At 42.8% G+C, this 26,759-nt stretch overlaps 1 protein-coding gene across 1 annotated transcript in view; it reads left to right on the top strand.

The window, feature by feature from the left end:
- Positions 1-26,759, top strand: part of LOC117443061 (uncharacterized) — a 33,088-nt gene that overhangs the window by 5,789 nt on the left and 540 nt on the right. The window contains exons 6-33 of the mRNA XM_071202536.1: positions 209-369; positions 1,679-1,813; positions 2,123-2,221; positions 2,318-2,340; positions 2,774-3,582; positions 5,967-6,089; positions 6,182-6,216; positions 7,160-7,312; positions 7,566-7,694; positions 7,822-7,860; positions 8,100-8,231; positions 8,316-8,442; positions 9,127-9,222; positions 9,348-9,382; positions 10,765-10,929; positions 11,474-11,608; positions 11,692-11,730; positions 11,814-11,954; positions 13,530-13,609; positions 13,722-13,745; positions 15,503-15,884; positions 17,199-17,261; positions 17,356-19,800; positions 20,497-20,596; positions 20,704-20,826; positions 25,223-25,516; positions 26,080-26,184; positions 26,492-26,613. Coding sequence (XP_071058637.1) covers positions 209-369; positions 1,679-1,813; positions 2,123-2,221; positions 2,318-2,340; positions 2,774-3,582; positions 5,967-6,089; positions 6,182-6,216; positions 7,160-7,312; positions 7,566-7,694; positions 7,822-7,860; positions 8,100-8,231; positions 8,316-8,442; positions 9,127-9,222; positions 9,348-9,382; positions 10,765-10,929; positions 11,474-11,608; positions 11,692-11,730; positions 11,814-11,954; positions 13,530-13,609; positions 13,722-13,745; positions 15,503-15,884; positions 17,199-17,261; positions 17,356-19,800; positions 20,497-20,596; positions 20,704-20,826; positions 25,223-25,516; positions 26,080-26,184; positions 26,492-26,613 — 6,314 coding nt within the window. The remainder of the gene's footprint in view (positions 1-208; positions 370-1,678; positions 1,814-2,122; positions 2,222-2,317; positions 2,341-2,773; positions 3,583-5,966; positions 6,090-6,181; positions 6,217-7,159; positions 7,313-7,565; positions 7,695-7,821; positions 7,861-8,099; positions 8,232-8,315; positions 8,443-9,126; positions 9,223-9,347; positions 9,383-10,764; positions 10,930-11,473; positions 11,609-11,691; positions 11,731-11,813; positions 11,955-13,529; positions 13,610-13,721; positions 13,746-15,502; positions 15,885-17,198; positions 17,262-17,355; positions 19,801-20,496; positions 20,597-20,703; positions 20,827-25,222; positions 25,517-26,079; positions 26,185-26,491; positions 26,614-26,759) is intronic.

The following is a 26,759-nucleotide window of genomic DNA, read 5'->3' as shown; positions in this document are numbered from 1 at the left end:
AAGACTTGTAGCCCAGGTTTAAAGATGTATTGTGTGATTGTACCCTTGAATCTCAGAGGGCAATAAGTAAACACAAAACAAGAGGACCGAGTACTAATCCTTGTGCAACGCCATATTTGGCATTTTATTGTATGCAACGTAAGAAAGTACCATTGAGGCCGAAACACAACAATTTTCACTGACGCTCTTTTTGTTTCCCTCTCTTCAGCTGCGCAGTCTTTGGCGAACCCTTCTGACCTGGAGGCCGTGGTTAAATCTCTGGCTCCTGCCTTACTGGCCGAGCTAGCCAAGCTGAAGTCTTCAAATGCATCTTCCTCCTCCTCCACCTCTGCAACAGCAGGAAAGCCTAGGACTAAAAATATCTATAAGGTAAATCTGAAGAACATGGCAAGTCCTAGACCAGGCTTGCCACCACACCGCCAGAGCTCGTCTCCCCGTTACCTGCAGAAGGAAGCTATGCACGCAACGCAGCCCCGCTCTCTTTAACTCCTGCGATCAGGGGTATAGTGCTGCCGGAGCGCTCCCGCATTTCACAAATTGCAGTAGGCTACCCATAAGGAGCTGTACAAATGCCGCAGTTTTTGCGTGGCTGTGTCTTTAGTTGAAAGCCCAGTGGCGATCTGCTCATCTCTCATTGAAAATAATCTGCTACACAGGGGCGGACTGGCCATCTGTGTGTTCTGGAGAATCACAGTCATTATCATGCAGTTTAAACCAATTATTTAAATTTGTTTAAACCGCATCATGTAAATTACGCTAACGGGTGAAAGAGGTCCACAGCGAGGCTCCCCCCCCCCCCCCGTTGACCGTTCACAAGCGTTGCCAACCTTTGTCCTAGACAGACCACGGTTGGTACGGTGTGTGTAATTTACCAGAGATGTATCAACAGTTAATCCTCTGGTAAACCTTTACTCTTGAAAGCGTCTTGCGTGCCGGCTCGCAATTGTTGTTGATTTGGGCATATTTCCTGTACAGACTACTTTGTACAGACAAAGTTAATAATAATTGTAATAGTCCAGTTATAAATTACATGAATCAAAGACGTGTTGCTGTATTTTAGTGGTAAAAAAATGCAATCATCATAATTATGTAGGTGTGTAACGGTATACGTACGCCCTTCGTTTCGTTACCGAAGTGTACCGAACGAATATAACGTAAAACATTGAGAACGTGAACAACTTTTTGGAAGTAATCTCAGGTGCTGTGTCGCAGCATTCAGAGGTTCAACGCGTCATAGAGCGACCAAGTAATTTCATTGGACGAGAGGCATACTATGAGAGCTGGTCACAGGGATGCGTTCAAATTTAGTCTAATTTGAGGATCTGTCGAAATGGCGAACGCAGATAGTCAGTGGCAAACCGTGGCCATCACAACTGGACCTTCTGTAGACACACCCACCCCCCGCCGCCGCCCCTCCCCATCACCTTCACCCACTTCCTGCCTGGCGCTATGCAACGTCTCGCGTCGCGTAAAAAATAGACCAGCCGTCTATTTTTTGCGGATCCCAGCGCCGAGACGCTTCTGGGACGCTTCTGGGACGCTTCTAGCCGTAGCGCGGTGCGTCTGGTGGAATCGGTCACTTCTTTAGTAGGATGCATTTTGTTCAAACCATTTTTAAAAGACAAACGGTTTCAGCAGTCTATTTTCCTAATTACGTGTTTCTCTTTCTCTTTCTCAGGATGCTGACGTTCTACCTGAAAACGTTGTGATGCTCAAATGTGTTCCTAGAACCCTATCTTACACAGATATCAAGAATGCTGTGGAGCACTTTGGAAAAGCAATGTCAATTGTAATGTTTCGATCCTCAAGTGAGGTATGTTTAATATGCAAAAGATACTACACAGTGTACGCTTTTATCCACAGTGCTTGTATAGCATTGACCAGGGAATTAAACCTCTAATCTATCTGCAAAGAAATCTATACCGGGGTTGAACATTTTATTTTTAACATAAAGTCTGGTGCACAAAATAAAAGGGTCCGATCTTTGACGAACCTGTCATCATTTTTTTAACCGTTTAGTCATAAACTCATCGGTAGTACAAAATAGATTCCCAAATATAATCCACTGATGCTTTTGTTTTAAAAGTAACATACGAATATGTGCTTTTGTGTGCCCATGTAGGCAGTGGTGCGTTTCGAGAATGCAGAAGACGCTTCGAAATTAAGGATCCTTAAGGATTTTGTGGTGAAAGGAACTACGGTCCAAATTGGCGGTGACAAGGTATCGCCCGTTTTGATTTTCTGTCCCTGGATTATGTAAATGTTCTAATCTGTTTGCTCCAGTTAAAATCACAAATCTAAATTATTTTGTTTACAGGAGCAAAGGATTCCTCGTCAGAAGTAAGATATATTTTACTCAGTTCTCTTTTAACCGTTTTTATTATATTTATTACTATACATATTGTTGTTTCCTTAGTTTATTTATGTCCTTGTTGAAAATAAAAATGTACCTTATGTGTATTTGTCGTCGTCCCGCCCCGTAGTTTCAGAGCCCAAAGGCTTAGCGCTGTTGTTGTTGTTGTTGTTAGTTGGATGATTCCAGGTTGTTGTGTTGAGAATATTCGAATTTATGATAATAAACAAACATTTGGATAAGGCATATTTGTCCACTCATATGTTGATAAGAGTATTACAAACTTGAAAAATATTCGTCTTAACTATGGACAATCATGCGATTCAATATTCTAATCGACTGACAGCCCTAATAAAAACATTAATACCTTGTTTCTCAATGTTCTCCTGTTCAAACCATGTCATTATTTTTCCTTTACAGAAAACCTGCCACGTCTGAGTCCTCCACACCTCAAACTCCAGCTAAAACCAAGCCTCTTCAGAAAGACCTTAAGAAACCTCCTGCAGCTGCAACAGGAAAGCCGACCAATCCGAAAAGTGCAGCTAAAGGCCCAACAGGTGCCACTAAAGCCAAAGTCTTGGTTTCCAAAGGGAAAAACGTCTCTCCCAAGCAGATATCTGAAACGAGAAAGGTTCCTGCGAAGGGAGCTGTGAAAAAGACCGTGGTGAAGAAAAAACCTTCCACAGCTCCAGAAAAACGGCCTGTTGTCAAAAAACCATCTAAAGCCACAAAACCATCTAAAGCCACAAAACCATCTGAAGCCACAAAACCATCTGAAGCCACAGTTCAAGAAGCTGTGCTGAAAGACAAACCTATTATTGTTGTTGATGATGATGTGATCCTTATTGAATCCCAGGAAGAACACGACAAAGCTAAAGATGCAGGAGATGCTAAACCAATGGAGGTTGTGGGAGTTAAAGTGGAAGAACCCATGGATGTTGAAAGGTGTTCCCAAAAAGAAACCACTACAGAGGCTGTTCCAGAAAAATCGGCAGACAAATGCAGTGAGAGTGAACCAGCAGCGGAGACCCAGCCGATGGAAAGCTCTCTCAAAGCTTCACCAGAGGTCGAGCAGAGCACCGTCACGGAGCCAGAGTCCACTGCTGAAGCGTCGGAGCCCAACACAGAGGCTTCAGGTGCTCAACAGGAAACTGCAGGAAGCTCCACCGAAGCACCTGTGGATGCACATCTTCCAGAAGTAGAGGTGGAGACGAAAACAATTCCGAAAGGTACGTTTGATAGGGACTTGTTTATTTGGCACTTATTTGGCGTATTTTTTATTTAATATTTCATTCGTTAGTTAACTCTAAATGTAAATAATGTCCTGCTTTGCATCGTGTCTAAAGCCGTTCAATAGTGTTTTATTGTTTGAGATTATAGATTTCTTATCTTCACGGCCTACTGTATATGTTAATACTGCTTTAATTCTATTTTTAGATGTTTAAATTCTAGTATTGTTTATTTCCACTCTTTAAAGGTGGCAGGGCTCGAGCTTAAGGACGTCCCGTCGTCCCGGGGCCGGAACAAATAGTGTCGGAGGATAAAAAATAATTTTGGGAGGAATTTGGGACGAGAGTTCAAATAAAAATACCCTGCCAACTCTACTACAAACGGCGACGAAAATGAAACTGACTGCACGTTTTGTGTAGCACACAGTTATCAAACCTATAGACTATTGCACCGTCTTTCTTGAACAATCCAAAGTGTTGCCAAACGTTTGATTTGTAGGTATTTTTCGGTGCGCTGCGTTTCTCTTTCTCCTCAACTTCCGTGTGTGTTGATAACCGAGACTCTCGCCCTCCGTAGTGGCGAAGCAAATATCAAAGATCGTCTCTGCTGAGCGTTGACAAGATTTTGAATCGTTTTTTTACGGATGCAAAGACGCTACGCAATCGATGCATCGCGAGTTCAACCCGGTTCGACCCAAACTGTAGCCGATGTGCACTCTTTCAACCGGTGCACTCGCATCTTGAACGTTTATGCCGGTGCACCGATGGGAATCGGTGAATCTTAACATCTCCAGTGCACAAACTGATCTCGTGCCCTCATTGGTCATGTTCGTGTGTGTTGGAGGAGGGGCTCTGTGAGGAAGTGGCAGATTTTTTCTGGTTGTGTATTTTCAAATTCTAGCGCACTCGAGCTGGCTTCTCCAAAATTACCTACCCCACCTTTAATTTCTACATGTTTTGTTTTCAATGCTGCTGCAACCATGGATCTATAATAAGAACTGGATACAGCGTGGGAGGCGGGGCCTCGTTCAGTCCTATGAGAGTTGCTCATTGGCGCATTATGATAAAATGGCCCTCCTTTTGAGAGAGCAAAACGTCACGAAAGTATTCATATAATCCGTTCTTATTGTGCATCCATAGGTAAAGGTAAAACTCGAAAAACTAGTACTGAACACGTCAAATGAACGTGCCGGGCGGCGCGGTCCCGTGGGTTAGACCTGCGTTCATAATGCCGATGAAAATGACTCTCAGAATAACGTTATTTGCACATTTTACAATTTGAGGACTGAAGGTCTTTTAATAAGGGCTATACAAACGTTCATACTGGGTAGTTTATTTAGTTTAAAAAAGATTATCCAACGATTTACAGACGTCTCTTTCCCAATGTTAGTCAATGGGGAAAGGTCTTTCTGGGCCCAGCGACTGATACGGAAGTGCAGTACCGCCATTTGGCCACAACACATATTTTCCTCAGTCTTCCTGGGGGCTTTGCTGCAATGCAAACATTTCCCAAATTGGGATCAATAAAGTATCTCATAGTTTAGATGATTTAGCCTTTACCTCCTCTTACTCTTCTAACAACCACAGGTAAACGCCCTTGGGAGAGCAGCTTCTCCCGGTATAATAAGGCCAGATTTGACCCAATAGTTGAGTCAAAAACAATATTTTCTTCACATCAAAACAGGAAATATATTTCAGGCACAGCCTCAACGAGCAGGAGGGACTTCTTGGACTCGATCTAATGAACCAATTAATCTCTGCTAGGGACAGGATTTGCAGTATCTTGTTGTATAATGACGATTTAAATATTCAGAAGTGAGCAAGAGAACCTCAAACGTACGGTGTTTCAACATTGTCAATTCTCTCTCCATAACCTCCAATAAATCTTTAGTGCCTGACATCATTCACTCCATGTTCCAGTTCTTTGGATGAAGAAATACAAATATGGCCTGCCCTTTTTTCAGGAAAGGATAAGGATGGAAATATTGAATATGTTCATTCCCAATGACTCAAACCAGAGTCTCCGATAAATGAGGGTGTCCAAAAGTATATGGCTTTTTGGATAGCCACGCTTTAGCTTTAATTTTGACTTAAGTTATGTTAAGCTCATCCCTTAAACTTCAGGCCTATTATGACAGACGACATGTACAGTTGTAGCGTTTTGTAGAACAATGGTGCCGTAAAAAGACGGATGTATGTCAAGGAGAAAGACATACATTTGTGAGACGGCGACCCTTTAGTATTGTGAAATAATCGACCACGAGAGGAGGCGGCAAACCATGGTGACTTTTATTTATCAAACACCACAAGAGAACAAGTAGCCAGCATGTAGGTGTTCACCTCTTCCTGACATTAATCTCTTATTTCAATTTGATCTTTTGAAGGTCCTGAGACTAAAGCGAAGAAACAAAGCGGTTCACGAGCTGAGAATGCCTCTGAAGTATGTCAAGATGAATCGCTGACTTGCGAGGAACTTGTAGACAAATACCTGTGTCCATCGAGAATTGGTAAGAATTCCTCATCGTGGTCTGCATGCGGTTATATATTTAGCCTCTTTTCTCTTATTTTGTTTCACATTTTCATTGTCTCTCGTTCACAGGGACGCTGTTGCCGGGACTCTTGTTTAAGGCACTGGTGGGTTTCCTCAAATCTATTGTCATAAGTCTTGCTAGATTTATAAATGTGTTTTTTTCTAAAGATATAAATCAATCTACACTGAACAAAAATATAAACGCAACACTTTTGTTTTTGCTCCCATTTTTCATGAGATGAACTCAAAGATCTAAAACATTTTCTATATACACAAAATAACCATTTCTCTCAAATATTGTTCACAAATCTGAAAAAATCTGTGATAGTGAGCACTTCTCCTTTGCCGAGATAATCCATCCCACCTCACAGGTGTGGCATATCAAGATGCTGATTAGACAGCATGATTATTGCACAAGTGTGCATTAGGCTGGCCACAATAAAAGGCCACTCTGAAACGTGCAGGGTAATGTTGTGAATCGAGTGGCCCATGATGGTGGTGGGGTTATGGTATGGGCAGGTGTATGTAATGGACGACGAACACAGGCCACTCGATTCACAACATTACCCTACCCCTACCCCTCACACCAGATACTGCCTGGTTTTCGGACCCCCCCAGACCCCCCCCAATAAAGCTAAACTGCACGTTTCAGAGTGGCCTTTTATTGTGGCCAGCCTAAGGCACACCTGTGCAATAATCCTGCTGTCTAATCAGCATCATGATATGCCACACCTCTGAGGTGGGATGGATTATCTCGGCAAAGGAGAAGTGCTCACTATCACAGATTTTTTCTGATTTGTGAACAATATTTGAGAGAAATGGTTATTTTGTGTTTATAGAAAATGTTTTAGATCTTTGAGTTCATCTCATGAAAGATGGGAGCAAAAGCAAAAGTGTTGCGTTTATATTTGTGATCAGTGTAGTAGATATGTCTTCAGTCTTTTGTACCGTACTGCTCCAACACCATACGGTTTACTCTGAACTCAAAACATCTTCATTAAACAAGCAACCTGTAATTATGACCATCTTTTCCTCTCTTTTTTCCAGTTTCTTAAAAAGAATGTCCCGCACCTGCTCATTTCCAACCTGCCGGATTATCGCGAGTCCAGCTACACTTTAAACGACATCGTCCAGCAACTTAATTCATATACAGTTGACTGCTCTGAAAGATTAATCTATGCCTTTCCTCAGTCGCGTTTGGTAGGTACACCAAATCTGTCGGTTTGGTTTATTAATCTCGTGTTTCTGCCGAATTGTATTGGGTTTTTATTTTTCCAAGATCTTATATACACCATAACCAAGATCTTATATACACCATAACCAAGATCTTATATACACCATAACCAAGATCTTATATACACCATAACCTGTTTCAGTTTTTATGCATATTGAAAGACTTTAAATGCTAGCAGTAAAGCCACAAGCAGTTGTATTTCTCTGTTTTTTTCCTCAGGCATTCATCTGTGTGCCATCATGTAAGCATGTGCCGAAGCTAGTGGAAGCCTGTCAGAAGAAAGAGTTAAAGTTACATGGTTGTGAACTTACTTGCGACGCCATAGAGCCCCCGTTTGTAATGAAACCGGTAAGCATTGAGACGACCAGGGCTGATTATCGTCCTAGTCGTCCGTTCAAAGAAGGACAGAAAATATTGTTTTACCTAATTATCAGAAGGCATCTTAACACTGTCTACTCTAATGTCTCTGTTATAGCTTGGGTTTTATAACTGGCTGATGAAGTTAATCGGTGAGGTAAGTAAAACACACACACACACACACACACACACACACTCCTAACTTTTGCTCATTCATACACTTTATGATCAAGAAGGTAAAAGTAATCCTAAATTCAATTTTTTTACCCTAAAATATGTTAAGTAGAGTTATATATATATATACCTGCATTCAGATACATTAAAAGCTCATTAAGACATTGGCTCTTTCCTTGTTAACTTTGCGGTTTGCTTGTTCACTTCCTATTCTTGATGCAGAGCACGGTTCGTGATGGAGAGAATGTAGTCCTCATCAACAACATTTCACGGACAGATTCCCTGAAGTTGAGAGAAACTTTGAAAGAAGTTGGTATTCATTCTGTCAGGAAATTCCTCCCTCTACTCGAAAAGGTATGAACCAACACATGCGAGGATGTGGCTTTTGGAAAAGGACGTCCTGATTGTCTTACCTGTAGGTGTGTGTGTGTGTTCCAGGTATTTATAGAATTCGATATCAAAACTGATGTTGATCGACTCGGAGCTTGGTACAGTCAGAACGGAGACCCCTGCCACGAAATCCACAGACTAAAAAAGTTTTTCCCAAAAATGCTTCCGCACAGTGGTAAGTCTCGAAGGACCTGCTTTTTTAGGGGTTATCCCTTTCCTGTAGTGTGGTCATATTGTTTTTTAATGCATGTAAATGGTCTGCAAAGGCTACAATCCCTGTGGTACCCCCCACATTTCTGTATCGGTGATATTGCAATGGCGAAGACTAATAAACGAAAGACGTTCTGAGGACAAAGTGCCAGGAATATGGGGTTAGATTTGTGTATTATAATTTGTGGGTAGAATTATTTTGAATGGTATTGTCCCTGTATTGCTCTTTACCGGCACCTAACCCGACACTTATTGCCGGATGGATGTCGAAATGAACACATTTTATGGATTATTCTTACTTTTTACTCCACTTCATTTATGTATCACCTTTAGTTAATTCCTAATTTGTTTTGCTTGTACCATCTTATACAAATACGCAGTCACAATCTCTGAGAAACTTATATCATGCCTTGAAACAATATAATGCATTGGTGGACAACAAACCTTCAACAATATTAACCGTAAACTTCTACATTTGTGTCATGACACAATAAATTGTTGAGTTATATATTCGATATAGGCTGGACACAAACTAGCTGTCTATTATAGTAATTGAGTGAGTGTGCAAGTCTTTTGAATGCATTTGTGGAAGGTGTTTTACATTTACACTTTACACACACATTATTGACACAACTTTAACCCCATACAGGAAACACACCGCAAGAAGAACCTGGAAGTTTTTTTCTCACTCTGAAGAGTCACCCCTTCATGTTTCCTACCACGACTCCTACCTTTGTCATTCCTGGTAAGAGACCATGTTACAATATCATTTCCACAAGTTGATTATCATGACTTCATTCAATGTGATGATCTGATACTACCATGTTTACGTAACAGTAAAGTAACGGATTGTTTACTTTTAACCCCAAGATTACCTGACAGTCAGAGGAGAGGAAGACATTGAGGTAAGCACATTTAAGTTCAGCTTTCCTATTTTATATTATATACATAGTTTAGGAGGACCTTTTTATAATATTGATCCAGTAGCATATGAGCTATTAGGTATGCCTAATGTAAAAGCCTATACATTTCCATTTGTCTTTACTACTACTGTATCATTATTACATTGTAACAGGACTAGGGGTGCATACCGGTTACTGGTGGCTTCGGTATACCGTACAGAAATCAGATCCAGTTTTCGATACTTTCAATTTTTTTAATTTTTTTCAATTTTATTTTTTACCTCTATAAAGTGAGGCGTAATATCCTTAAACTCACGCCCAAACCGCTAGCCAATCAGATTGCACGTCTTGCAACGGCTTCAGTGATTGGCTTGATTGCCAAGCAACGCCCTTCACCTTCCTCCCGAACGTCTGAGCCTTTCGGTTAGCTTTCGTTTTTTCATTAGCTCGATTTCGGCACGAAAATCTAAAGTGTAGCTGCATATGACTGCCGGTCTGAATGGTGGGGTCTGTAACCACTGCAATACGTTTATTTCTGGGAAAGGCGGCAACACATCCAACCTCTCAAAACATTTGCTACTGTCACATAAAATGCTAATGTGTTGACATTAGCATCGCTAACACTCAGAGCTAACCTGTACTGGAGAGCATGTGTGTGAAGAAGCAGGAAGTAAAAAGGAACTCACCTTGTGTTATAACCGGCAAGAGAGAAAGCCTTTGAGCTCCAGACTATTTCAGATCCTTGATAATCCATGATATGGCGTTTCATCACAGCAGCATTTAGTTTAGACAGTAGCTGCCGGGTCCCGCATGAGCTCAGACCCCTCCTTCTTTATTAAAGCTTTATCCCCAAATCAGCCATTTTGAAACGGGAAGTGAAACAGAGGGATATGAGGCATGGCTAGAACGGGTGATCTGTTTGGTATTTTTAGCAAAACACTTCATAGACATGTTTTTTTATATATCGGAGACCTATGCTATTGCCTAAAAATAGCATGATGGGTGACCTTTAAAATAGGCATTGTAACTTCTCATCCCTTGTTTAGTAACTTTTGATCCACTTTGTTAAGTTGCTCTCTGTCTCTCTCCATCTCTTTCTCTCCTGTTGCTGCTAGCGTACTTTAAGACGGTGTCTCGTTTGGCACGATCTGTTGTTGTGACTACATCGAAAAGTCTAGACCCTAAATATAAGATAACCCCCTCTTTTGTCAGATTTTTTTATAGGAAAACAACCGCTTATATTCTGCTCAATACGATAGTATCAAGAAAGCATAAATAAACCTAAATAGTTCCAGACGGTTTTCCTTACATTCCGGTGAGTCACGTTGTGTGTTTCTTCTCGTCATATGAATCCACCATGTGTTTTGTACGTTGTGTGTCTCCAGAAGGCCAGTGGTAGTGGCTCCATGTTTCCCACCATCATGTTGACGGGTCTCCCAGACGGATTCTACAAATACGAGGACATGGCAACGTTGTTCCTGAGCTATTTCCCCGAACAGGACCTGGACTCCCTCTACTACAACGTGCTGATCTTACCACTGCAGAAGAGGGTAAGGGGAAGAAGTCTAATCTGTATAAACTTTATTTATTCGTTTATTTGGCTATTGCACATTACTGAACACTTAAAACATGAAATGTGCCAAGTGTAAATATGCCGGATTTAACTTTGAGCTACTTTCCATCCGCAGTCCCTCACATAAAACATTAAGACAATTACGAACCATAGCAGTACAAACACATAATGTAAGAGTAAGAGTAGAATACCGAAGTATTTATGACATGGCAACACAATATAGCAGCACACGATCGCACGTCTGTCGTTTCTCAACCATTGTTTGAGTTAAACTAGAAACAATGCAACGAAAGGTTCTATGATTGGTGGAGAAAATGGTGTAAAAAGTACCTGGATGAATAAGAGTAGAAACACGATGGTTTAAAATACTCCATTGGACTGAAAACATGACTTAAGGAACGGAGCATTCGTCATCTTGCGGTTAGATGTGTGGAGAATTGGCGCCACCTACCGCTTATCTCCCGTGCAGATTACCTCTCGATCCGATTTAAATTGAGATCTGTTGTTCTCTTCATCTCTAGGCCTTTGTGTTATTCGCCGACTGGGCGATGTGCTGCAAATTTGCTCAAAGTCACATCTCAAAACCAGTCATGTTCGGATGCCACACAATCAACATTCACTTCGTCTTGGAACCGATACTTCCTGCATCCAGTGAGGTACGGACTCTCGGGGGAAAACACACTGCGACACTTATCATCAGGATGGGATAACAACCTGACTTGTTGTTTTGTTGTTGCAGGAAATGATGTACACGACTATGATGAAGTTAAGCGGCGGTGTAAGTCTTTAACAACGCATGTCAATCTTTTGTCGAGTGTTTCTTGTCCTGCTCATTAACACCACCTCGTTCTGCTTCTCCAGAGAGTTCCAGAGCCAGAGTTTCTGCAAGAGCGCTTGTTGCGTGTGCAGTTTCTCGATTGTCAACGAGTCGTCATCACCGCGGTTTTGGATCTCGTTGTCGCCGCTGCGCCATATGTCAACTTCCTGACGCTGGCCAACAGGGTACGGGAACACACACATCTGCACTTTTCACATTTCATTGTTGCAAACCCTGCCATGTGTCGTCGGACCTTAAGTCGTCTTTACAAGTATTCAGTTTCGCTCCCTTAGAATTGATTAGATCTCTCCGTTTTTTGTTTGGTTCAGTCTTTCAATTACAGAGATATATTCTGTGATCAATCATGATTTATCACAAGTTTAAAATACTAGAATGAACTTGTATTTTAGGGGGAGATTAAAGAAATACACATGCCGTGCTGTAATAAAGAAATGCATGAAATCAGAGGGTTTTTAACTCTTAATTTCTGAATTACTGTTATGAAGTCCAGCAAGTTTCCGACACTTAGCTCAAGATAAGATAACCTTTATTAATCCTAGAATGTGTACGTGACAGCAGCATGTTAAAAGAAAGGCATTGCACTTAGAAAAAGTAATCAAACATAAAATAGGAACTAAAAAGTTAAATATATATATATATATATATATATATTAGGGATGGGAATTTGAAAGCAAATGTATATTCGAATATTCGACCCCCCAAAAAACGGCTAACCGGTTAACCGAAATGTACATATCCTATAAAAAACATTTTTTACAATAACTTTTGGAAATAAATACTTGCATGTTTAAATAAGTGCTGTAGAGAAGACCCCCTCAGCTGGAACGGAGGTTGCGGGTATAGCAAGGTATAGCATGTATATATAAGTTTAATTTGGCATAGTTTGACCTCGACACCGCACTCACTAACCTGGTCGAAATATTTCCACACATTACTCCTTTTCCTCCATGTCTGTTGTGTAGGACTCTTCTTAGAGTGTAAATAATTACCGGACTATGACTGGTAAAATATGTTGAATACCGGCAAAACTAAATCTCTCCTGTCAAAATGTCTATGTACTTTGCCGCCACACACGGTTTCCAAGCAGCGCTTATTGTTGTTTAGGCTGGCCACTCATGTGGGGCGGGGGAGCACGCTCATGAACTGTTAGCGCCGGAACCTCGCAACGGCTGCGGAGCGCATTTGCGCCGCATTTGGGCCTAAGATGAGGTTTGAGTCTGCGTGATCTGCGTGTAGGGAGGGGCAGCAGCCGTATCATTAGCTAGAACCAGTGCCAGAACTAGCTAGATCTGTTGGATTTGGACATAAACGCGAGTGAAGTATAACCGGACGTGAGAGAGAGAGGGACCGGTGAGCGGAGAAAACACACCTTTAGACGTCACCAACACATTTAGCTATGGCACTGTCGTATACATTGAATTATTCAATTTGATCATAAGTTATCAACTTAGGCATCACTCCCAAAGAAAAACAATTAATACAAATATTAATAACTCTACTATTCGAATACCTGAATAATTTAGAATATTCGATTAATCGTTCCCATCCCTAATATATATATATATATATATATATATATATGGTACACGGTATAAATTCACCGTGAAAGACGACAACTTAAAGCATCTACAAAGCTGCTTTAATGGAGAGGTAGTATTCATATTGTGAGATTTAAGAGTGTGTGATATGTGCCTGTAATTGATCTTCTCCCCTCTTCTGTGTCATGACTTCGTCTTCAGATGTACATTGAGATGGCCGACTCCAGTGGTGTTACTAAAGTGTTTGAGGAGCTCCAAGCTCTCCCGTCAGTCGTACATTGGTAAGCAATTTAAATGTAGGAGCGTAGAATTAAATTGGATTTTGTACGTGTTCATATATTTTGTATTCCCCGATTCCTCTCACTGACCATAACCTTTTGTTTCTCTCTTTAGGAATCAAGTTCAAAGTATTGAATCGTGAGTATATCTCTTCTTTGAATAGTTTAAATGTGTTAAAAACAACCTTAACTTATTGGGCTTTAAAGGAGATTACTCAGCTAGCAAAATGTAAAAGTAGGAGTGTGTGAGGAATGTCATATTAATTGAGGGCCTGGCCACACAGAGACCAAACGAATCGTATCCGCTATAGTTCTCTATCTTATAGACGGTTCGTCCACACGAGGCCAACAGGGAAACGTGGATAGCGGGGGTCAAACTCAAATACACAGTGGGCCAAAATTAAAAAAATGGGTACTAGTCGAGGGCCGGACTGGTTCAATGTTTATTGCAGAACTTATTGAAATGAACTTATTGCACATATTAAACCTGGAACTAACAAAGCTTAAATTATTGCCTATAAAAACAACATTAAATAATCAGCTGCATTCATTTCTTATGGCTCTATCTGCAGCTTCTCTGAGTCATTTCTTATGAGTACATTTTCCCACAGGCCAACAACAGCTTCAACAAAACTATTCCCCTCAGAGAGAAACCAAACATGCCCTGTTGTCGTGAGAGAGAAAGTGCAGAAGGAAGCATCCTTTGAACTCAGTGTGCTGCTCTGGGATGCTAGTTCAGACACTTGGCGTCTCATCTTGGGTGCAAGGTCATCAATGTTTGGGGAGTGAAGGCGTGCGTGCAATATACCGGCGGGCCAGATCTAATAGCAATTAGAAATTATCCTGCGGGCCGGAATTAAATCCACCAAGGGCCCGATTTGGCCCCCGGGCCTTGAGTTTGACACATGTGCCCTATACGATCATTTCCTGATAGCGATCGCGCCATAGCCCCACCTCTGCTGCTCACTCCCGCGCCAATGCTGATGTGTTTCGCCCAAGCCCTCTGGAAGTGCTCCCAAACTTTTTCCCATTGACTAACATTGAGAAAGAGACGTCTGTAAATCAGCGGATACTTATTTTTAAACTAAATAAGCTACCCAGTATGAACTATGTTACAGCCCTTATTAGAATCATTCGGTCCTTAAAGTTGTAAAATGCACTAAAAGCCAAATCTAGATTCTCTCTCCATTCATTCTACTGGGCCGAGAGTGGGAGCTCCGGGGGCGGGGCTTAAGGGGCGCATGCTCTGTGAGCGCACATACGGGTTCTTCTGCTCTGGCAGCCAGGCATGCTGGGTAATCTGTGACGTTTCGCTCTCTCAAAAGTTGGGCCATTTTGTCCTCATGCGCCAATGAGCAGCTCTCATAGGAAAGAACGAGACCCCGCCTCCCACGCTGTATCCACTTCTTATTATTCATCCATGGTTTCGCCAACAACAACAACAACGGCGTATCACAGGGTTGCGTTCGTGGATCCAGACGCTACTGACCATGCTACAGATGTTAGTGCAAAATCTACTGCTCCTCTACCACAACCATCAGCAACAAGTGGACATGGAGAACTACATGTTGCTGAATCCACCGCGGAGAATAACCAGAAGGGCAACCATGGCAACCATGCTCGGGGGGTCTTATTCGCTGCTTTTGGTGTATTTTGTGGCGGAAGCACAGCGCCACTTACAGGCCCGGCATATGTACTACAGCGTCTCCAGCGGGTCGAGCGGTCTCGTGTGAACGGACACGTTTCTTGAGCCGATTCCGTGTGGACGAAATGCTTTTTTGATATCGACTTCGGTTCGTTTGCGTCTCCGTGTGGCCGAGGCCTAAATGTACAGTGTGAAGCAAAGTCTAGTAATAAGTTCTAACAACTCAAAACCCATTTTGTTTGTCATTTTAGACTGGACCCCCTAAAACAGCATCTGCCGTTTACAAATGAGGGCAGAAAAAACGTCCGATGCTCGACCCGCTCCAGGAATGCAAAATCCCACTCTTCTCTTCCTGAAGCCGCTCTGCAAGTCCTTGAAGGATCCAGCGAGGAACAAAAGAAGGAGGACGGCGAGAAACCAGGAGGTGACATCAACACGGACTCTGCGGTTCTTTCAGAGTCTAAAGCAGATGGGGTGAAGGCAGAGGAGGCTGCTCTCAGTCCGGCCTCCTCAGAAACCAAGCCGAGCGAAGATCTTCCTACGATCAACACGGATGTTTTCCAGGTTCTCACGGCAGCCGTCCGTGACCACCGACTCAGCCGGGCCCGCCGCTCCCAGAGCGAGGAGAAGAAGGTGAGGCCGCCATTTCACTGAAGTCAGGGTTCGAAAAGTAATGGCAATTCAAAATGCAAATTCTAGACCCTGGAAAAGTTATGGAAAACAATATTTTGGGAAATGGAACTAAAGTTGCAACAAATATAATTTATATTTCATCTAATCGCCGAAATAGTAATACTATAATGATAATAAATACTGTATCGTATAGTAACGTAAAATGGCATTTAACTGTCGAGGTGTTTTGCTGGTTCGAGATGTTTACAATCACGCCCTTTAGTCTACAGTTGCTTCAGCCTGTAGCTACCATTTGTTTTATTTTCCTGTTCCATGTTAAAGGTCCCCTATTATACTGTTTTTCATCAATATAGTTTAGGTCTCAGATATATACAGAACTTGTTTCTGATTGGCCGAAACCAATATAATATATATAATATACAATCAACAGACACATATGCACACATTAAGATACAATACAAATATAATCAGTGAAAACATACTGGAAATGCTTATAAGACGCACTCAAACAAAACATACATATTACAAAGCAAGAAGACATTTTATTCCATTACTTTTCATTTCTGTGTTCTATCAAAGCCATGTAATACTCTGGTTATTACTTGGGAATGGGGAGATAGTCTTGTTTTTATTTAGTAAATTGTCTGTTTTTTGTTAATGGAGCACTTTGAGTTAACTTGGTGTGTAAACAATGCTTCATACATTTGATTAAACATGAATCAACATTTGGCAATGATATATTCTGTCAGCGCTAACATTTGAAATCAAGCTTTACATTTGTAGTCTGGGTTCGTTCATTGAATCACCATCAACGTAAGAAAAACAATCATTTTCAACAAAATTGTGACTTTAATCACTGAGATTTCGATATGTTTCCTTATTGTTTTTAAAAATATGCATACATCCTACGAAAACTTAAAGGTGGGGGAGGTAATCCACTTCAGAAACAATTGTTATGTTCCATGGAATGCTCTTAACATCCCGATAGCAATGAATCTATTAAAGGCTTTGACAATAAATACATTAAAAAAAGTCATCTGTGGAAGCTGTAGCGCTGTAAGAAGCACGACCAATCATCTGAGCCGGCTAAAGTAACTGGATGGCCTACCTGCCTGTCAGCCTTCCATCTGGGCACAAACTGATCTCGTGCCCTCATTGGTCATGTGCGCGTTCGTGTGTGTTGGAGGAGGGGCTCTGTGAGGAAGTGGCAGATTTTTTCCGCTTGTGTACTTTCAAATTCTAGCGATCTCGAGCCGGTTTCTCCATTCTTACCTACCCCACCTTTAATGTTTAAATAAATGTGTATTTTCTCAGAGCCCCCGCAAAAGCAGAGGAACTTCTGGACATGAATCGGATGGCAAAGCACCACGGAGAGAGGTAAACAAAACGTTGTATTTTATCCAACATGTATTAAATTGCATACATTTATCTTGAAGTACACTATTTGATCCCTTTGTCTTCGCCGCCTCAGGATTGTTTAACCAGTGACATTCCTGCGTCAGACAACGATGGTTTTGATGAGGATAATTTGAACATGGATGAGTTTGTGACGGTGGATGAAGTCCGCGACGATGAGACTCCATCTTCCAGTCACCGAACTCACGGCTCCTCCTCCAGGACGTCTTCGAGAGCCAGGAGAGAGAGGCACAGCTCCGCCGACAGACACTCTTCATCGCGGTTTTCAAAAGATGGCAAAAGATCTGCTTGGGCCTCTTCGTCATCCAGGTCGACGAGAGGCCCAAGCTCTTATCGCTCCGAGTCACCGAAAAAGTCAAAACAGTCCTCATCAGAGCCCACTAAATCTCCCACTAAAGCCTCTGCCAGTTCCAGTAAGACCTCCCCTTCTTCCCCTGGTCAGAAAACACAACGGAGCAAAACTAAGTCTCCATCCAAAGCATCAGAAACCGCGTCGTCTGGCTCCCGTTCATCTGCAGCAACTGTCGAGGCTTCAAAGGAGACTCATTCGGAAAGAGAGGTGGCGAAAGTCAATCAGAGCGCAGTGGCAACGTCCGACCACAAGGTGTCGGCAGAGGACGTTCCTGCGAAAACTGTTGAGACAGAAATGGAAACATCATCAGAGATGCGTCCACCTCTGCGGGAACAAGGGTTAGAGTCAAGCGCAGAGGTGGAGGAGGATAAGAAAAGCAAGGAGGCTAGGGAACAAGATGGTAGATCTGAAGCCAAACCGACTGACCCCGAGGGAGAGAAGGAGCAGAGCTTTCAGGTTCTGGACACATTTGGAGATGAAGGCAAAGCCCGCGCACAGGGAATGGAAGTGACCGAAGACCAAACGGCTACAGGTGATCAGGAAAGCTCCACCGTGGAGAAACTGTGCGAGGACGACAAATCTGACAAATCTATTAAAGATCAAGAAGCTAATAATGTAAATACAGGAAGTGAAGAAGCTTCTGTGCAAATGGGAGAAGAGATGAAGAGCAAAGAAGTCCACACCCTTCCTGACAAAGATCTTGAAAGCGGAGATGCTGGATTAGAAACCTTTGAGATTTTAGACTCTATAGGCGATCAGACGGCGCCAGAAGACCTGGAAACCCCCGGGGATCTGATGCCTAAAGAAGAAATGGAGTCCGTGGAGGAGGAGGAAGCGACGTATCGGGTGATTGATTCTGTTGAAGATCAGCCGACGGACAACACGGGGAGAAGAAACGGGAGAGGGGAGGCGAGGAAAGACGATAAAGCATCGACGAAGAGCGTTCCCTCAACCAGAGCGTCCAGAAGTGAAGCTTCGGAAAAAGACAAAGACGCCACCGCGGAGGACGTTGTGTATGAGATAATCGATTCGGTTGAAGATAAACCAGTTCAAGATGTCGCCGCCGGCTCAGAACAATCTGGTAGAAGACGCAGTGCACGAGGAAAGAAGGAGACGGAAGTGTCTGAGGAGACTACGTACGAGGTCATAGACTCCGTGGAGGATCCCGGCGATGAACCGACTGCAACTCGATCTACAAGAGGAACGAGAGGAAGATTGGCTAAGAGTGACACGCCAGCAAGAAAGAGGAACCCTAGCACACCACCGAAGAAGAGTAACGTGGCTGTAGGAGAGGATGCTTCCTTAGCAGAAGGGAAGGACGAGGTTGCTAAGGACGAACCGCCCGCTACAAAACCAAAAGGAAAACGAGGAAGACCAAGGAAAATTACTAAAAAAGAGACGGCAGCGATGAAGAAAGCCGAGAAAGAGGCAGCTGCTGAAGAAACAACGACGACGTACCAGATCCTCGATTCTGTGGAGGACGAGACGATAGACGAGACGTGTGAAAACAACGAGAAAAAAACGGAGGAAAGCGCATCCAAAGACGAGGAGGAGGAGGAGCCTATGTATCAGATCGTGGATTCTCTGGAAGAAACGTCTGAAAAAGTGGAGGAGAATCCAACGACTGAATCCCAGAGTGATGCCGCTACATTTGAAAAGACTAACGAAGAAGACCCCCCGGAGAAAGACATAACGGGTCTGGACGAGGTGAGCGACGAGGAGGAGGATTACCCCGACGACCACGCCGAGGAGGAAGAGCTGAGGAGGCGACATGTGGCCGCCAAAGAGAGGCAGATCTCAAAGGAGAAGGAGGAGAGGAGGAGCAAGGAGAGAGGGGAGAGGAGGAGCAAGGAGAGAGAGGAGAGGAGGAGCGAGGAGAGGAGGAGCAAGGAGAGGGAGGAAAGGAGGAAGAGGGAGGAGAGAGAGAGGAGGAGCCATAGCAACAGCAGCAGCAGAGGAAGAGCGAGGAGGACGAAGGAGGAGGAAGAGCTGGTGACTCTGGATGAGGTGGGAGCAGATGAGGTGGGCGAGGGAGAGCTGCAGGCACTCGTCACTCTGGATGAGTTCGTAGAGGAGGTGGAGCTAAACACACCAGAGACCCGCCCACTGCGCCAGGAGGACCAATCAGAAGACTTCTTAAACCCAGAGGTAAAAAAAAATCAACATTTATGATTTTTTTTTCTTCCACGGAAGCAAACATTTAGAGAAACATAAACTACAGCTGTACGAACTAGGGATGGGAATTTTAAAGCAAATGTATATTCGAATATTCGACCCCCGGTTAACCGATTAACCGAAATGTACTTATCCTATAAAAAAGAAAAATTGACAAAAAAAAAGTTTTAATTTTTTTTTAAATAAATACATGTTCAAATAAGTATAGAAAGAAATCAAGTCGAATTTGTCAAATGTATTGAACTGGTGATCACAGTTTGAACAGTTGACAGCTACAGCTTTCATGCTTAAAACATAACTTGGTTTTTAAATGAAAGGGGGATCACACACGAACAACATAACGGGTTAGGGTAACATAACGGGTTAGGGTAACGTAACCCGTGACAACAGAGATCAACAACCTGTAGCAGGGCCTATGCACAGAATGCAGCTATTCAATACTCATTCTTGTTTAAGAATATGAGCAATATGAGACCCTCTCAGCTGGACATAAGATGAGGTTTGAGTCTGCGTGTAGGGAGGGGCAGCAGCCATATTAGGCACCCCTCCCAAAAACGTTACAATAAAAATATTCAAAACTCATATTCGAATACCTGAATAATTTAGAATAATCGTTCCCATCCCTAGTACGAACACACACGCTACAGATTGTCGTGTCTCGCTTTTCAGACGTCGGTAACTTTAGACGAAGCTGTCGACGGCGATGATGAGGAGAAGCAGGAGGAAGATGCGTCCATTCCTGCCAAACGCAAACATGATGACGACCCAGGTGTGTATTTAGCACAAACGGCCCAACACATGCATTAAATTCAACACAGGAAGACGATGGAAGGTTTCATTATCTAATGTGCGTAAATGTTTTATGTCCAATTTTAGAGGAAAGTGCAAACTTTGTGACGGTAGACGAGGTGGGGGAGGAGGAAGAGGAGGAGGAGAAGGAGACGACGATTAAAACCAAGACAAGAACACCGGCCAAGAAGAGAGCCAGACAAACCCCCGGTAACACACACACACACACACACACACACACACACATGTTTTACCATGTATGTGAACCTATTTGATTTTATTCCTGTGTGCTTGGCTCTGTTGAGATCTCCATATTAGGTTGAATACTTAAAACGAAATGTAGTCATAATCAATTATATTCTCGTATAACCCAAAATGAAAATGCTAAGGCCCCAAAAAGTTGTTTATGTCATAGTCGAGAATAATATTTTCCAGTCCTGCACACTAGAGGTCATGCCCTTTTTACCCAAACATGGGAAGGTGTGTCTTATGCCATAACCATAGAATATGTCTGGTCATGTCCAGTCCTGTACATCAGAGGCCACGCCCAGTTTCCACAAATATGGGTATGGAGGAGGTGTCTGGGTTTTTCTGTCCTGTTTCGAGCATAAAAACACTAGCTGAGAGGGAGCTAACTGGAGAGGGGGGGGGTTGGTAGCTCTCTCCTGGTAGCTCTCGCCTCGGTAAGGTTCTCTCCAACGTGGTAAATATCACTCAAATGTATTTGTTGAATGCTGGCCGAGTGAATTGTTGGATGAAGATCCCACAAAATTCCCGCAATAATTTAGAATATGTCTTGGTAAGTTTTGTACCAAGGGTATTTTATAGAGCAAAAGAGGGAATTTAAATCTTAGTAACAAGCAATATCTCAATTGCAAAGGATTTAATATTAGAACTGTTATAATCTTTAGTACTTTATGTATAAGATGACAAAACTGTCTATTGGCATATATCATTCGACCTTGAATGGAGAAAACCTCAAAATCAAAGAGGAAATGGCAAAAGAACCTTTATATTATTTCTCTGTTCTTTATTTTTTTTATTTTACATTTTATTCTTCCCTTCCCTACCCTACAGCAATATTCATTTAAATTAGATTTTTTTGAACACATCTCTCCCCTTTTTTTGCTGGTTTTCACACAGCATGGCGGTGTCGTGCTGTCAGGTCGTTACACTGATAAGAGTAAGATATGGCCCTGTGCTTTCTGCTGTTAGACGCCACCTGAGTAAGAGGAAGAAACAGTCGCCCTGCTGTCTATAGAGATTCCAGAGCAACATGGAACACAACTACCCCTTGAAGACATTCTTAGGGAAGTTCTTTCAACTGAAACAACTCGTTATGAATCAGACAACAAATGTATACTATATTGTTGATCTTAAAACCTCAGGAATCTACCAAGAGGATATTAACCTGTCCAGCGGGACTGCTTCAGTCGCAGTATCTCTAGGGAAGCTGACTCCTGGACCCAGCAAACCTGTGCAGCATGAATCAGCGGCTGAGTCACCTGTCCCCCTGCCAGCGGGGGAAGAAGTTCCTTCTAGTTCTGTGGGAGAGACTGCGTATCTACACATTAAACCACTCCGAATGCAGTGGATTAACCAACTAGGACACCGACTACCTGATTACAGCATGGCCGATCCAGCCGTCTGGCCTTCCGTTTGGAGGTGTCGTCCAGGAAAGAACAGCAACCCCTACATGGTCCGGGTCAAGGATTTACTAGAGGTTGCAACATGGATAGTGGAGTCTACGTTGATGCGCGTGAACGGCCCACCGTCCGTGCAGAAGTCAGGCAGAGTGGGAGTACTCACACAAATCTACCATCATCACGACGGCCCATGGGCTCTTTTTACTCTGGTGCCTGAGCTCGGTGTCGACGATCCAGTGAGCTACTATATTTTCGGTGACCGCTAGTTTGGATTCAGCGGAGAAAATCCTTATTCCACATTCTGAAGAACTTTTCATGTTATTGATGCTTGAAGTTTTTCGTATGTATTCATTTTTACAATTTTACCTGTTGCTGTTTTTGATAACTTTGCGTTTTAAAAAGAGGGTGTTGAGATCTCCATATTAGGCTGAATAATTAAAACGAAAGTTAGTTATAATCAAATATAATCAATTATATTCTCGTATAACCCAAAATGAAAATGCTTCATATTTTATGATTTTCTATATTTACAGTATTTAAACAAGTGGTTTGTTAAGTTGAGTGTGAGGCCCGTTATGGTTTATGGGTGTCACTGATAAGAGAGGAGACGGTTTCTTCTCTCTTCCCTCACAGCAGTACACAGGGAGGGGGGCCGCTGACCTTTTGGAGAAATACTAAGGCTAAGTTGTTTATGCCGTCGTCGAGAATAATATTTTCCAGTCCTGCACACTAGAGGTCATGCCCTTTTTACCCAAACATGGGAAGGTGTGTCTTATGCCATAACCATAGAATATGTCTGGTCATATCCAGTCCTGTACATCAGAGGCCACGCCCAGTTTCCACACATATGGGTATGGAGTAGGGCTGCAACAAACGACTAATTTGATAATCGATTAATCTATCGATTAATGAAACGATTAATCAACTATTCGGACTATTACTGTATGCCTTGCACAATTTCTCAAACTCTCTTATTTAGCCATCAACTTTTAGAAAGTTTTAAAAAGGCAGACAGGTTAAGGGGGTGGGGGGGGGGGGAAGTAGCGGAAAAATAAACCTATGAAACTAACTAACCAGTGGGGAAAGCCTCGGTAAAAAGGTGCGTTTTGAGGGCTTTTTTGAAAATGTCCAGGGTTGGGGCGCTGCGGATTTCGGGGGGGAGAGAGTTCCCAGAGGGTGGGGGGGTGCCACACTGAAGGCTCTGTCACCAACAGTCCGCAAATAACTCTGTTACCTCTAATCATTATGTTTGTATAATGTAGTTAGCTCCGTGTGTTGCTGCTAGCATACATAACACCTGACTGGAAACGTTACTCGTGGACGGGGCTGCAGAGCTGCTAGAAAGACAGTGGAACCCGGTGCATTCCTCCGTCTGGATGTGGAGCACTTTTGATAAATGTTTAGACAAATAGCTCGTGTTACCGCCCTTACATGCTAAACTCTTATTCCACTTTTGGCAACGAGCATTCTCCACATCGAGACGGGTAAAGTTTAACCACCTCGGAGCGCGTTCTCTCCGCCATCTCCCACGTGTGTGTGTTGCTGCATGTTGCAGCTGCCCGTGTGTAAACTGCCCCGCCCCCTCGCAAGCAGGCGGGGGAGAGAAAGATCGAAAATACATCATAGACGCATTTGTTTGCCTTTTTGCATATTAGAAACGAGTTGGCGACACTGAGACTGCGATATAATGTCTTTGTAGCAATAATACATGACATATATTTTTTAAATGTCTCCAGTACCGATACAAAGACCAATAAAGTTAGAGCTTAACGGGGCGTAAAACACACGTGATGACGTCACCAACGAATCGACGACTGAATTAGTTGGCAACTAATTTGGTAATCGATTAAGTCGATTAGTTGTTGCACCCCTAGTATGGAGGAGGTGTCTTTGGGTTTTTCTGTCCTGTTTCGAGCATAAAACACTAGCTGAGAGGGGGGGGGTTCCCCTGGTAGCTCTCGCCTCGGTAAGGTTCTCTCCAACGTGGTAAATATCACTCGAATGTATTTGTTGAATGCTGTTAGACTCCACTGACCATTTACGAGGAACTGCCTCTGAATGCTGTCGGACTCTCGGTGTGAATGTATAGCACCTTCGGTCCGTGAGGGGATTCCTTTGGATTATGTCGGAAGACTTTGACGTCTAAATTAAATCGGGTTTATTGAATGCCGAGTGATTTGTTGAATGAAAGTTTTTTTATTATCTCCGGTCTTTTACGAGGAGATGCCTCTGAATTCTGTCAGACGATTTTAAAAGTCACAACTGAATCGGGCAGTTGAAGTTACTATTGAGTGTAATAAATGTAAAACTGTGAATCGAGGCTTCATATTGGAACACGACCACCGCATGATATGTGTTGAAGGATTGTCATGTTGTAACGAGAGAAGGTGGAAACCCTGTATACGTGTAGACCAATTGTTCTTCAAATAAACTGATCCCACCTTTTGGACTGGGACAACTTAAAAGACATATGTGCTCTCCTCGTCTGCTTCAAAGGTAAGACTGCACACTGCCACACTCACACTTAGGCAGGGCCACACCGCATTACTCTTTGAGGGGCGTCTGAATTGAAACGGCAGTTAATTGAACCTGGTTCTTCAGGAGTTAGTCGAGGTGAGATCTGACACAGACTCAATAACTTATGTTTGGTCAATTAGTAGGTCTGAGTCAGGCCTCCCAAGACCTCTTACTAAGTGCCTCTATTTGTATGCCTTTTTATTTGCACTGTCCTATGTATAAATATACCCTAAGAGGGTCCACACACACACACACACATTTATTATTGCAGTTATTTACTCAAATACAAATATCGAAGGTTTTAATTTTGTATTGAAATGATGTTCTATTGGCTTGTCAAAGTGGTTTAACAAAATATTTATACTTGACCACACACACTTAACGACTCCGTGGAACTAGAAGTGTCTTTGCGTGCTTAACGGAGTTCTTATCTTTAACCACAGCGAGAAAATCCACCAGAGGGAGAAACGTAACCGCAGAAGACGATGAAGAAGCGGTGTCGGATGTCCCGCCTCCTGCTCTCCTCGATGTCTCCCCATTGGACAGAGACGCTGAGCTGTCATGTGACCTCCAGCAGACGGAGGAGGGGGAGGGGGGGGCAGCTGCGATTGTCCCCCACATCGAGGCTGCTTCTTCTCCTGGGCAGGATCTAACCGAGGGGCCCCCTGAGGACCAGTGTGTGGAGGAAGGACATGATGAAGAGGAGGAGGAAGAGCGGAGCAAACCGGACTTTAAAGGTACAAAGAGATGAAGCATAAACTAGGGCTGTGCAATTAATCGTATATTAATCTTGGTTACGATTTTGGCTCGCACCGATTACGAAAACAAAAAAAATCAACGATTATATATTTTTTCTAATTTTTGTTTGGTTCTTCAGTTGAATTATTCTTAAAGTTCAGGGTAATGAATTGTTAACACTGTTCCCATTTTCTTTTTTCAATAAATGGATGTTTTCAAAGTGAATGGATAATCGTTTTTAATAATCGTGATATCAATTATTGACCAAAATAATCGGGACTATGGTTTTTGCCGTTCTCATGAATAGTTGAGAAAATACAAGCTCGTCTTTAAAACGTGTAAATCCAGTTAAAGTCTTTACAGGTTTGATTGTCAGGAGCATGGAGGCAACGTCTTCTCTCTGACCTGCAGCAGCTTTTAGACATATCAATAATAAGTCGATACAATTGCAAAATAAACATTATTTCCATTAATGATTACAGAAAAACTGACCAATGTTGAATATCTGTTTTTGTTTGGACTCAAATTACTTCTATATTGTTTGTTTTCTGCGTCTCTGTAGCTGTGAGTAAACGGAGGAAGGAGCCCGTCGGTCCGGAAGCAAAAAGATCCCGCTCTCAGTCTCCCTCCGTCAAACTGCCTCCATTCAAACCCAACAACCCCCTCGGTAACACACACACACACACACACACACACACACACACACACACACAGACACACGTAATATGGTCTTTGTTTACATTAGCATCGCTAACACTCAAAACTAACCTGTACTGGAGAGCATGTGTGTGAAGAAGCAGGAAGTAAAAAAATACCCATAATATATGCCTAAAAACAGCTTGATGGGAGATCTTTAAAAACACACTTTATCCAAGTATTTGTCACACTTTCCTCCTGTGTCACTGTCTCACTCTCTCTGTCTCCCCCTCTCTGTCTCACCCTCTCTGTCTCACCCTCTCTGTCTCCCCCTGCAGGTCAGCAGTTTGTCGTCCCTAAATCTGGATATTTCTGTAACCTCTGCTCGATGTTCTACCTGAACGAGAGTACGGCCCGGGACCGACACTGCGGCAGCCAGAGACACTACGACAACCTGCAGGTACACACACACACACACACACACACACACACACACACACACACACACACACACACACACACACTGTATACATCACTTCAGGGGACATTACATTGACTTACATGCATTTCCTGGAGACTTATCCTAACCAACACATGCCTAACCCT

This window comes from Pseudochaenichthys georgianus, unplaced genomic scaffold (genome assembly GCF_902827115.2).
Source record: "Pseudochaenichthys georgianus unplaced genomic scaffold, fPseGeo1.2 scaffold_526_arrow_ctg1, whole genome shotgun sequence".
Taxonomy (NCBI): domain Eukaryota; kingdom Metazoa; phylum Chordata; class Actinopteri; order Perciformes; family Channichthyidae; genus Pseudochaenichthys; species Pseudochaenichthys georgianus.
This window is presented reverse-complemented; position numbering and strand designations above follow the sequence as displayed.